This window comes from Thamnophis elegans, chromosome 12, assembly GCF_009769535.1.
Source record: "Thamnophis elegans isolate rThaEle1 chromosome 12, rThaEle1.pri, whole genome shotgun sequence".
In the NCBI taxonomy this organism is placed as follows: domain Eukaryota; kingdom Metazoa; phylum Chordata; class Lepidosauria; order Squamata; family Colubridae; genus Thamnophis; species Thamnophis elegans.
Genome location: NC_045552.1, coordinates 22146181 through 22159751, shown reverse-complemented (window position 1 = coordinate 22159751; position 13571 = coordinate 22146181). Strand labels below are relative to the sequence as shown.

Sequence of the window (13571 nt, the reverse complement as noted above, 5' to 3'; positions counted from 1 at the left end):
CAACTCCCTAAGATGTTGTGTGGGGTGCATCTTCAAACAGCCTCATCAAGTTGGTATGTGGAACGGTTGGCCTTGACCAAATCCAAACATCAGCCACCAGCATGCGCAGAAGATGGTGAGAACAAGACTCCTCCAGTACAATATTCCCTTCCCCATTACTATGCCCCCCTCCAGTTCCTCTGGCAGCCGATAGCAAGCAAGCGTGGCAAGCAAAACAGAGGCTGACACAGTGTCCCATCCAAATTAAGTAATACCATGAATGTCTTATCCTATGGCCTGGAGACTATGAGGGTCTGGAGAGGGAACAACAGTCTTCAGCTCTACACTGCAAGACTGAGTGGCTTTGGGTTTTGGGGCCTAGTGGTTCTAGGACTATTCAATCTTTCGTGGTAGATGGAGTTGCACTGCTCCAGACAGATCTGGTTCACCATCTGGTGGTCCTCAAAGAGCAGGTAGCAGTCATGGTTAGAAGGGTCTTTACAGAGCTTATCGGCTGCCAATTGTGCTATTCCTGATCAGGTGGCTTTGTTCAGCTACTCATGCCCTAATCACCTCCAAAATAGTAATGTGCTCTACATGAGGTTGCCCTTAAAGAGTATTCAGAAGTTTCAATTGTGCAGAATGCAGTTATGCGTGGCCCCAGGACAGCACGATACACATTGGCTGCCACTTTGCTTCTCCAACCAATTCATGGCACTGGTTTTAACTTTTAAAACCCTTTATGGTATGGGACCTCTCCCAATTATATCAGCCCATCCCACTAGACCCAACAGAGAAGACATGCAGCAGGTACCATCTGCTAGAGCAGAGGTGGGCCACTATGATTCCTTTATGACCTGTGGACTTCAACTCCCACTCACATGGCTGGCTGAGGAATTCTGGGAGTTGAAATCATAAAGGGGTCATATATGCCCACCCTCGTGCTAGGAATTTATAGGAGGAGAGAGCTTCTCTGCCGTGACATTTGCCTGGCTGGAATATTCTCCCATCCCTGAATTCAGGTTAGCTCCATCCCTCTTAGCACTCTGGAAGATCCTTAAGGTCTGTTATGTCAGCCAGAGAACCAGTAATATTATAGGATGGCTCCACTAATGTGGTTGATATATTTACTCTCTTTTACTCTGTTTTGTGGTTGTATATTTTAACTTTTAATAATGTTTAATTTTAATAATGATTTATATTTTTATAATGTTTATTTTTATATAGTTAATTTAATTGCTGTATACCATCCAGACATTCCTTGTGAGATAGATGGCCATAGAAATACAATCAATCAATCAAAAATCTATGTTGCTAAAGTGTGGAAAAAGAGAGGAGAGTGAAAATAGGATAAAATTTAATAAAATTAACTATGAATCTACTGCCATACACCTTAATTTAAGAGTGTATTTAATATAAGAGATTCAAAACAATACCTTCAAAAATGGAACATATGACATACCCCATATACAAATAAAAAGGTGTAAATCGCATCTAACTAATCAATATTCACCAATCAGCTGTAGATCAACGTAATTTTTCAAAACTATGAAAAATTACAAAAGAAACAAAAATGATTTTCTCAGGGCTAGACTCCTCCAACAGTCAGAATTAATTATTCCAAAGCAAGTATGCTCAAATTTTTATCCATTATGATGCAAAAAAGCATATTGTGTCTATGTTTCTGCAAAGCAACTGAGAAAAATCATAGAAGAGCGCCGGAAAATGTGACCAATATACCCTTAAAAATGGCCCCACTGTCTTGAGAAAGCAACTGTTTGGTTTTCATTTTCTTGCAATTAGGTAAGCCATTTCATTCTCCCGCTGCACATATTACCCAGAGCATTATTTACAAGACCAAGTCATCAAATAAGTACGGCTCCCTTTGCCAACTTTTAAAATACCATTCAGTTGATGCCCACACAAGTAAATCATAAAGCCTCCCAACCACCAATTAATTTCTCTAGCGAATGAAGTACTGCAATCTTTTCACCAACATCAGCATGGGATAATGGATTCCATTATGCTTTAAGAAGACAGAGATCACCAGAAGCCTCTTGTGCCTTTTCAAGCATTGCAGGCATTTCTATGTTTAAACCATACATTCTCCATGGGATCCTCAATTCAAGGGATTTCCGCCATTTAGTACAGATTTGTCCATAAAATGCAACTAAGGCTGTTCTGTCCAATAGAAAGCTTAGAACCTCATAAGATATACACTATGACGAACTCAATGAATGTTCACTTTTAAGCTCTGCCAAGATACTCTTCAAATTCCCTTCAATCATCCAGCATTTGATACACTGATCAATCTACCACGCAAGGCTGTTTATACCCTTCTCTCTGCAATCTTGAGAGCCCTTTTTCTTAAGAAAAACTTGAATGCACGTGAAACATGCTACTACCATCTCTATCTTCTCAGCACAGATGCCCAATGGTAATATTTTTGAAAACAAAGCTGGTGTGAACAACTCTTCAATTAGTTACCAAAATCAAAGATGTGCTAAAGAAGAGGCCCTGAGAGAGAATATCATTTTTCTGACACTATATAAACATTTGAAACTTGAGCCCTACATCATTGGTTCATTAAAACTATTTTGCCCAACCAACTAGGAAGACAGACGAAACTGGAAACAACCAACTAACTGGGATTCTGTTGAGTTTCAATGACCCACTTCCTTCAGGACTGTCAAAATGGATCCAGCTTTTGATTCAACATACATTTTAATTGTTTTGTTGAATGGCAAAACTAAAAGGACAAGTCCAAATCCATTAGGAGCTCTCAATTCTTTCAAATCATAGAATACATTCTGTGCTATCAGGAATGGCTTCCCCGTGAAGGAAAACTGACCAGCATACACAGAGGACAATAATGGCAGAATTCTTCACATACTGCAGAACGAAAGTGGCATCTGGAATTATTCCAAGGTTCAAAATTACAGTTTTAATATCCTGTATTTTTGCATGGAGCTAAGCGTGGTAACAAGGAAAAGGGTGCCTTGTGTTTCTGATGAATATGAAAAGAGTTCTACATCCTACAAAAGCTTTTAATAGAAATCTGTGGAAATAAAACAGACTATTTCAAATGAATTGACGTCTTAACCAGTCAGTGTCTCAAAGTACACAGGGTACTGTATGCGAATGAAGCTCCGATTCAGTGACTTCATCCCTTCCAGTCCAATATGAAGGCTGCTCAAGACTCACTCCTCTCCAACTGGGAGGTTGTCTTCAATCCGCCTGATAAACTTCATCCTTATTTCTGTGACTCCATCCCCTTTCAAGGTGTCCAGGAGAAATCTGACATCCACAGCCATCTGTACCTATGATGAGAGAGAGGGAAGTCCACACTTTTGAGATGTTTCCCTACAACAGCTCCATAAAGTGCCAAACCCCTTTGAAAAGGACAGGTATTCATGCCAAGATACATCCTGTTATTTATGAAAAGTCACCCTTCTTCCATATACAGTCTTTCTTGTACTGCCTTTATCGACCTTCCTGTCTTGTAAGCGATGTGATTTCCCCTGCTCTCTTTGTATTGAGGATTTGATGGACTCACGAATTGTTCTTAGGACATATCACGAAAGGTTCCAAAGTCATCCTCATTAATACCGTAGCTATCTGACTGTGAGCTACTTAGAATCCTTATAAGAGATGGCCCATGAATGCAATACAAAGAGTTGATCCAGTCCAGATAAATGAGAACACTATTTTGGCCTTCACAATACTACAGTGTTAACAGTCTGAAAACTAACCTTTTTATTAACACAAGTGCACTTGAATATATGGAGGAAATTTTAGAGACTTTTTTTTTAGATGGAAAAGTTGGAAAATACTTAAATTCTTTCAATTGATGTCCTCCGACTCACAGACCTAACGGAAATCTAATATTACCAAATGAATGCTATCCATTACTTTAACATACTGTTGATACTTTTTAACATAAACCCATGTACTTAATGTCCACAATTTATTTTGAATTTTGCATTTCATTAAAAGCAGCCACCAGGGCCATTGGTTCAACTGGTCTCCTCTTCTTCTCACCATTTCCAGGGCTCCCCGGAGCACCCCGCATAAGAGGTTAGAGTAAATAAGAGAGGAATGGTTGTCTGGTAATTCCACAAAATCCACCAGTGGATTGTTTTCCAAGATAAGGGAGAATTCGTCGCCTGCCGGACTCCAGTTTGTGATGCTTGGTGTGATACCCAAGTACATTTTAAATGCTACCTATTAAGAGAAACAGATATGAGAGAAGAACTGGGTTCAAAGAGGGAAAGATTTAGCAAGCCACTATTTTTTACACATCAACAAACAAACGACCACAAAGCAAACCCCAGCAATTCTTCAACGTAACATACTTAAGTAAGCTCTTTTCCACACACCAGATAAGACAATACTGAAGTTATCAGAATCCTGACAACTGATTTTGATAAGCAATTCTCTGCATTTTGTCTGATGCCTTCCCCTTCTAAAAACAGTGGTAACATTTAGACCAGGGGTGTCAAACTCAAGGTCTAGGGGCAGCATCCGGCCCGCAGGGCCGCCCTTGAAACAACAAAGGAACAGCCTGTGGTGCCTCTGCCAATGAAAACCGAGCTCCATTTTAGCTGGCAGAGGGTTGCAGGAGGCCATTGCAGCCAAAAACGGAGCTCGGGAGCCTGTTTTTGCTGGCAGAATGTTTGGGTCACCACAGGCACCCACGTACACAAGACATGTCGAGCTGACCATGCCCACCCTGGCCACATCCACCCCGGCCCCTCAAGGTCAAGCACAACCCTGATGAGGCCCTCAATGAAATCAAATTTGACACCCCTGATTTAGACCATTGTCTTACATGGGAATAGGAGAAATGCTGATCCTGTTTCCTTTTTTTTCCCTGTTACAAAATTATCTCATCTTACTTAACTTCTTGGTAAAAAGTCAGAGATATCCAGCTTTGATAATAAAAACACTTTTAATTTTTTTATTATTATTGATTCACTTCTGTTTTAGGTTAGGGACAATTTCAGAAAACAGCTGAAAACTAGCCTTGTTTTCAGCTGTTTTCTGGAATTGTCTCTATTTTTAAATAAAACAGAAGTGAAACAATACTAATAAACTAAGAGAGTGAAATTTGTTTTGTACTGAGAAAATTGTGTTCCTAATATATAGCTATAATAAGTTCAAAGAAAATAAGATTTAACAGCAACAGAAGCAAACAATAAACATGCAGAAACAAAGCCGAAGAGTCAAAAAGAGGCATCACCTTTGCAATCACATCTGCCGTTTCTCGAAAGTCATGACATCTCCCAACATTGGATCGTGCTAGAAAGTCTTCCACAAGTCGAACACCTATGTTGTAGCCCCTATTAAAGCAGCCAAAAGCAAGATGCCATGAAACTGTGGTCACACCAAGCAAGTCAGACTGGAGGGAAACACTCTGAGGCTTTAGGAAGGAAACCCATGCTCATTTATTTTCCCAAATTCCAAGGAATGGATAAAATTAGTTTTATTCTGCAAAGCAAATAACCCATGGAAAAGGGGTTTCAGGCATTTCTAACCTGAGAACACCCATGTTGTTTCTGTTACTTACATTTTGTCAAGCTGCTTGTTGACATCTTCATCATTCTCGTAGTCCTTACACAGCTGAGTGACCAAAGCCCCATACGTCAAAGTGAAGAGCTCCGAGCTCTAGACAAATTCATAACATATTTAGCATATACCAGACAAAAAAGGGTGCAAATATTTAGGGTCTGACCCAGCCACAGCTTAGTCTGTCACAAGAAAAAAAAATGAACAAGAAGACTTGCTTCACCAGAATAGTGAAGAGCATGAATACTGCAAGGGTCATACGTTTTGAATGAGGGTGAGAAGAATAAATAAAACAACTCTGTCCTAAAGATATGAAGAAGAAATAGAAAATGGGGAGAGACTTCTGCTTTTCCTTAGCATCAGTGATTCTTCTATGACTTGAAGATGGCTACCAACAGATAGCCCATAAATTCTAACCCAATCCCTTAATATTCTTGGCGTAACAACTGCTCCTGTGTTCATTAATCAATACTTGCTTGAGTGAGGATAGAATTTGGCACACAAAGTGATGCTTCCATAAAAGAGACAATTAAGCTATTGGAACAATGGAGTCACATACTCCCTGTGGCCAGACCTAATCAATAGTTTGGCCCAAACATTGGATCAGCAGAACTTTTCAGAGCAAACAATTTCACAAAATTGAATTCCTTGGTTTCAAGATGAAAATGGTCACTGAAAAAAAGAAAGGCATTTGACAGATTCCAAGTGTTCAGTTCTTATAAGAAGGATTTTTTTGACTTGCATTGTTTCAATAATATGCCACTTAAAAAGTCAAAGGAACCACAAAGCTAATAAACTTTCAGCAGAAATGTAGACACCATCAACAAAGACAAAAAATATACTTGCTGTATTTTTCACCCATCCCTAAAACTTAAAGTTGAATAACCAATCCATCAGTTATTGGCTACACAAATGCCTTCCTATTAAGAGCTGAAAATGTAAAGGTTTTAAAAGGTACGGCAGTATATATTGACAAACCCTGCTTAAGACTTTAAGATTTTATTAAAATCTCATTTCATACAGCAGAAATGTCTAGTCTCAGATTAAGAAACCTAAAACCTACCATGAGATGCATAGATGCAGAAGGTGAAATGAATGGCAAATACCAATACTACAGAATGAAAGCAGCAGGCAAGCAGAAAAGGAGAAAAAAAGACATCAGAGTTTAGTGAGACAATAGAAATCACACCACATTCTCACGTGCTGACACAAAGCAAAAACACAGAAGAGACAATCAAGTCATGTGTGAAGTTAAGGTTCATTCAACATGATGCTATTTCTACAGAGTAGCAATATTGAGGGCAGCAATCCAACAATCCACACCTCTTTTTCTGAGTGGTTGCATTTTGCATGGTTTTAGATGTTTTGCAACCAATGTCATCTGTCAAGGCAGCAAAAGGGATTCAGGCTGAGAAAAGTAGTGCATGGCAGAAGCCTCATTCACCCCCACCTTATTTTTTTGCATATGTCACAATAACCCACAGCGGTAGAGCTTGCACCACAATACTGCTTTTATTATAGTGGGGGGGGGGAAGCAAGATCCTCTGGAAGCTACGACTTGGAATCCTGGTATCAAATGGATCCAGAGACACCATAGCCATCAGTCAGCAGAGGATACAGAGAGTTGAAGGTTAATAGGAGATCCAGACTGGCCAAGCTGCTTTATAGAATTAGCATTATAAAGCTACATAAAGCTGTTTTGTAGAATTAGAAAGCTTGGAAAGGGAGCCTGAAGATTTCTGTAACCTAGCTGATAATTGCAGAGTGGAAAAAGAGAAAAAAGTAAAGGAAGAGTTAGTAACACCGCCACATATTTTAATAACTATTGACAAGGCAAATGGAAAAAAACAGTGCATGACAGAATGGAGAATGCTCAACAGCTAACAGTTCGTTTCTGAACATTTTGCCCATCTATAGCTATTAAAAAGAGAGGAATTGTGGCTATTGTTCATAAAGGTTCACTGTTTTGGAGTAAAACCAAACGGTGGCATTGACTTAGAAGCTGCCATTTAGGCTACTGATGTTTGTTCATTACAGGAATCCAAATCAAAGCATTTGACTGGATTTGAACACATCCAACAAAGGGAAGCTCACTCTTATGCAATGTTATTGGTTCCATGGAGAAACTGTTCTTACTGTTAGAAAGTTCTTCACTGCATTCAATTGCAATCTATCTTCCTGTAAATTAAATCTGTTAATCCATGACCTTGTTTAGAAATCTAAACAATTTGGACTTTGAACTAGACATGCTGAAACCATTTTCCAACAAGATGAAAATCTATCACAATTAGTAGCAAAGAAAGCAAAGGAAGCAGGTTACACATGCTTGAGAGATCTGGTTGATTCTTATATGTCCTAATCCCATTATTGTTGAAGTATAGAAACATTTAGATTTTTATAAAAATGCACCTAGGCTCAAGAGAGGAGTCAATAAAATCAGCATTACACCTTAATGTTAAAGAACTAGAACGATCCCAACTGGCAGGATTGCCCACCTCACAATGGAAATCTCCCAGAGTATCCCAGAATCCACCAAATCTATCAATTCTCTCTCTGGAATCCACTAGGTTTACCAACCCTCCCTCCCTCATCCATATCCATGCAGAGGAAGAAGGACCCACAGGCCCAAAGTAACCAAGAAATGATGTGACTTGGGAAAATGAGTTTTTACAAATCCCTGTTCAATCACCCTACAAAAATATGAAATCCATGTGGGCCCTTCAACATTTGTGTTGAGGCAATCTCAGGTCTTGAACTGAGATGTGGACATATCAATGACTAAGTAGGATCTGCCCAATTGTCTATCTAGTCCAACATTTCATAGACACAGTGGCTGACCAAATGCATTCATGAAACACACAGGCATGGACAGAAAGGAACAGTCCCAATATGTTTCCTCAGCTCCTATAATTTAAGTATACTGCTAGGATTCAGGAGGCACTACCCAATTCATAAGACTAGACGCTATTCATTACCTAAATTTGCAATGCATATGTCTAAAACAATCTGAATTGGTGTCCACTATCATATCTGATGGCCTAACTATGCATTACATATAGAAGTGTTTCCTTCTCCTGAATTCCTGATTTCTAATGCTGTAAGAGAGAAAAGCATATCTTGGTCTACATTTGCTACACCAAGCAAAAATGTTTATTCGTCTACAATGTCTACCTCAACTTGTCTTCACTCTGCAACATGTTAACACTTCCCCAGTATTATAGTTTTTGGATATGGGAAGCTGCCATATCTCATGCATTTTGATCACTCTTTTGCCCCAATCCAGATGGCATTTGACACTTGACTTCACCTCAGTTTGATTATAGTTTGGTTTTCTTAATTTTATTGCATTCTATGTTGTATTCTACTTATTGTTCCTTGCGCATTGTCTCTTGTAAACTATCAAGATGAAACATTTTATTTTATGCAGTCATACATCCTGCCAACATTTTCTTTCAGATTTGATATATCTGGTGAGTTTTATTTTGTAACACTTTATATTTTATAATTTTAAAAGTATTTCTGAAGCATTCAGACTGTTCATCTTTTCACTATTATGAAAATGATCTTGTAAACCAGAAAAGTTAGGGGAACCTGCCTATCACTTTAATCAACATTTCTAACTGTATAAACCAAGTCACTAGGTTTCCTAGTGAAATTTTTTGCTTGATTTTATTGTATTCTGTTTGCTTGTTTTTGTGAGATTCAGAGTTGTTGAGATTGAGGGGGAGGGCATGTAAGTTTAATAAATAATAAAATTAATAAATAAAATACCCTAATTACCAAGATGTGGAAAGGTATACAATATTAATATTTCATGTGCATCCATTAATAAGTGATAATGAAAATAATTGCAATTAAAAATAGGAAAGGGACCCCAATTCCATAAATAAGAAAAGGCAAAGGGAATCAAGAAGAAAAATGCAAAAGGTACTATTATTATTATTACATGTTTGTAACAGTATAATAGGATAATACCATAAAGGATAATAATATCATATAACTACATATTAATATATAAATACAGCATGTAAGTCAATCCTATATGATGAATACATGGTGTGTGTGTGTGTGTGTGTGTGCGCACACACGCACGCGCAGGGACAATATTATATATAAGGGATAATATAACATAATACATCATACAGGGCATTATTACTAAATATAATAATATATAATACAACATATAGGACAATATGATGATTACATAAAGCTTGATATTTTTCCTCTTGACCAAATATGCTTTTATCATCTATCTATCTATCTATCTATCTATCTATCATCTATCTATCTATCTATCTATCTATCTATCTATCTATCTATCTATCTATCATCTATCTATCTATCTATCTATCTATCTATCTATCTATCTATCTATCTATCATCTATCTATCTATTTATTTCATCAAGCATTTATTAGATAACATATATAAGTATAAACATGATTCTGAATACATGAAATGGATACCAATAAATGGGGTTGTTAGGACAGGGATGGTAGGCACATTCGTGCGCTTATGCACGTCCCCTTTATAGACCTCTTAGGAATGGGGTGACGTCAACATTAAACAGTCTAAGGTTAAAGCTACGGGGGTTTTGGGATGAAACCAGAGTGTCAGTTAGAGCAGTGGTCCCCAACCCCCGGTCCGCGGACCGGTGCCGGGCCGCGGAGTACCTGGCACCGGGCCGCGCAGCGGCCGGGGGCCATGATCGCTGCAGCGGCCGGGGGCCATGATCCCTGCTGCCTCTTCACCCACACGCGCAGCCTGAGATCAACCCCGGGACTCGAACCCGAGAGCCGCCTCTCCGGTCCAAACCCCACTCCCACCCCGGCCGCCCGCCTGGCCGCCTTGGCAGCCCGTGGAGACGGAGCGCGTTCGGTTCGCCGCTACCTGGGGGTGCCATCCCCATGACGTCACCGCGGAGTCCTCGCCTCCTTCCCTGGCGAGGCTTTCTCCCCGCCAGCCAATCAGAGGCCAGTCCCCGGGCAAGCGGGGACAAGTTGCTGGCCGGCCGAAGCAGAAGCGGGAGATTGGAGGGGGGGGGAGAGAGAGCGAGAGAGCGAGAGAGCGAGCGCTGGGCGGGTGGCAGCGCGTTCCACAGCGGACTAGGCGCGCCGCGGGCTGCCAACCCCCCCCCCCCACACACACACGTACACACACTGCCTCTCTGGCAATTGGCTGCCCAGGAAGGGAGCGGGGAGCTTTCACAGATAGGAACGTGATGGGGTTTGTTTTCTTCCCCCACTCCTGAGCCCCCCCTTTTTTTTTGCTTGCCTTCTGGGGTCTCCGCCGTGGAGCAGCCGAGGTCAGATGGGGAGGCGGAGAGAGAGAGAGAGAGAGAGAGAGAGAGAGATGGGCGGGTGGCAGCTGTCTGTGAAACATCTTCCCCTCCCCACCTCCTGGGCAGCCAATTGCCAGAGAGGCACGGTGGGGGTGGTGGGGGTGGAAGGAAATAAAAAGAGAAGTTGCCCTTTCATTTTGCAATCTCTCTCTACGACCTTGTTTCATTCTCTTCCCTTTTGTTTCGTCCTCATTTCTCAATCTCAGCAACTTTAACACTTTTGGACTTCAACTCCCCAAATTGCCCAGCCAGCTAGAATAGATAGATAGATGGTGGATAGGTGATTGATAGATAGAGAGGGATGGATGGATGGATGGATGGATAAATAGATAAATAGATAGATAGATAGATAGAGGATATATACACATACACGCATACACACATACATACACAGAGAGAGAGAGAGAGACAGAGACAGAGACAGACATGGATGGATAGATATCACAGAAGTGAGTATACCCCCTCACATTTTATCAATATTTAAGTATATCTTGCAGCAGTTTAGACATTAATGGCTGGGGGCCATGATCGCTGCAGAACAACGCCCCCCCACCCCTGCGCGCGCTCAGCGGGCCACGGTAAAATTATCAAAGGCTGACTGGTCCGCGGTGATAAAAAGGTTGGGGACCACTGAGTTAGAGCATTCCAGGCAATGACTTTGTTGCTGAAATGGTATTTTCTGCAATAGAGTTTGGAGAGGTTTACCTTGAGTTTGTATCTATTGTGTGCAATACAGTTGAAGCTGAAGTAGTCGTTGACAGGTAAGACATTGTAGCAGATAATTTTATGTACAACGCTTAGGTCAGACCGTAGGGAGCGTAGTTCTAAGTTGTCTAAGCCCAAAATTTCAAGCCTGGTGGCATAAGGGATTCTGTTGCGAGCAGGAGTGGAGGACTCTTCTCGTGAAATACCTCTGAACTCGCTCAATTGTATTAATGTCTGATATACAGTACAGATTCCAGGCAGATGAGCTGTATTCGAGAACTGGTCTAGCAAAGGTTTTGTATGCTCTGGTTAGTTACCAGAGAAGAAGCTATGCAGGATTAGGTTAACTCCTCTTGTTGCCTTTTTGAAAATAGGCTCTAATTAAGGTCCCTTTCTGACTTTTTAGGACCCTCTGGGCTTCCTCGGGGGCGGCCCGCCTGTCAGCCTCATCCCCACCACCTCTTTTACGTGCCTGCTTCTTTTCCGCCTGGCAAAGGCACCAACATTAGCAGGGAAACCATGACGCGCAGCATCTATTCATGGTGGCCATTACAAACATAGCATATTTCCCCCTCCTTCAAGGCCCGCCAGGCGAACGCCCAACGCCCGCCTTCCTTCGTGTCCCCGCCCCGCCACCGGCCTTTACCATTTTCTTGCTCTCGGAGCCTCCTCGGCTGCCCTGACGTGCCATTTTGCCGCCGCCGCTGCCGCCGCCGAGCCGCTCGCCCGGCAGGGAAGAGGAGCTCCGGGAGAAGCAAACCTCCCTGCCTCCGCCTTGTCGCTTTCCTGAGGCAGAGGACTACGACTCCCAGCATTCAGCTGGCGACAGGTAAACGCCCGCCAAAGAGTCTGCGCGAGAGGGAGGCGGAAGACGATTTGTTGAATTACGCCTGCGCGGGCTTCCTGCAGCCACGATTCCTTCCTACAATTCCTAGCATGCTTGCGCGAGCTTATTCCAAGGCAGCAGGGAATGTTATATTTAGGGGTCCCCCCCCATCGATGAGATCGACATGTTCCTTGTGTCCCAGTAGGTGTCAGCATTTAGCTGCTCTCAAAGATCTGTTTTATTGATCATAAAAGAATTAAATTGTTGATAAATTATTTATCTTAAATTATTAAAGATAGGGATATTAATATAAGATAAACATAAATTAAGATGAGATGGTATGCGAGCAGGGGAATTGGCAATATTATTTCCAAACCACTGGTGGCTGAGCAGAAATGTTTGTTGTCAGTGTTTCTCAATTTTTTTTAAGTTTGTCAAAAAGTTTAGGACGTACCCTCCAGATAGCAACCCACATGGACAATAACGCAATGGTAAAAATCAGACTCTTCACAGGATGTTTAATTTGTGGTTCAAGTATATGGCATCTATGAAAACATTAAAAATATGCTCCTTTTGAATGTGGAATGAACGGGGGTTGGGGTTGTATGTGTGGACTTCAGCTATAGTCTAGTTCACTAGTGTTCAAACTTGGCAACTTTAAGACTTGTGGATTTCCAACTCTCAGAATTCCCCAGGCCAGGGTGGGAATTCTGGAAGTTGAAAATCCACACATCCAAAAGATGCCAAGATTGGACATCCCTGCTCATTACAGAGTGCCGTCTTGCCAGTTTGGGCCACTCCCATAAGGACCCCACTATTCACAAACATCTAAAGGGGTCCATCATAGTTGCTTAACACAAGACCACCGCTGAAGGAAAAGGAGATGTAGATCTGATTAATATCCAAGTTATGGATGTGCATTTACTATGTTCATATGTGTGGACAGCTAGTTTGCAATCACCAATTTCTTTCTGGAAGGCAAATTGGAATATTTACTAATAGTTACTAATTCCCAAGTACAAGAATGCCTCCATTTTTACCCATCTTCAGTTCCCCATGTGATATAGAATTTTAGGCTTCATTATTAGCATTTTAATAAAAGTGACACCAGCGTTTTAGGATGGCATCCATGCAGCCTTTTGAAGTTTAGCAC

At 41.2% G+C, this 13571-nt stretch overlaps 1 protein-coding gene across 1 annotated transcript; it reads right to left on the bottom strand.

Annotated features, from left to right (window-relative positions):
* Positions 1-1319: 1319 nt before the first annotated feature.
* On the bottom strand, positions 1320-12449 carry TRAPPC3 (trafficking protein particle complex 3). Its single transcript, XM_032227594.1, has 5 exons — positions 12239-12449; positions 5549-5646; positions 5222-5321; positions 4021-4203; positions 1320-3299 (listed from the first exon to the last, which is right to left on the bottom strand). Exons 1-5 carry the CDS (start codon positions 12281-12283, stop codon positions 3180-3182), a joined length of 546 nt encoding a protein of 181 aa, XP_032083485.1. The 5' UTR covers positions 12284-12449; the 3' UTR covers positions 1320-3179.
* Between the last annotated feature and the right edge of the window lie 1122 nt (positions 12450-13571).

What these genes read in the sequence shown, in the direction of transcription:
- TRAPPC3 (XM_032227594.1), bottom strand. Translation starts at nt 12,283, where the DNA reads ATGGCACGTCAGGGCAGCCGAGGAGGCTCCGAGAGCAAGAAAATG. An exon ending in GCTCCGAGAGCAAGAAAATG is followed by an intron (nt 5,647 to 12,238) that starts GTAAAGGCCGGT and finishes GAATTTGTCTAG; the next exon opens with AGCTCGGAGCTCTTCACTTT. An exon ending in TCCGGGGAGCCCTGGAAATG is followed by an intron (nt 3,300 to 4,020) that starts GTGAGAAGAAGA and finishes CTCTCATCATAG; the next exon opens with GTACAGATGGCTGTGGATGT.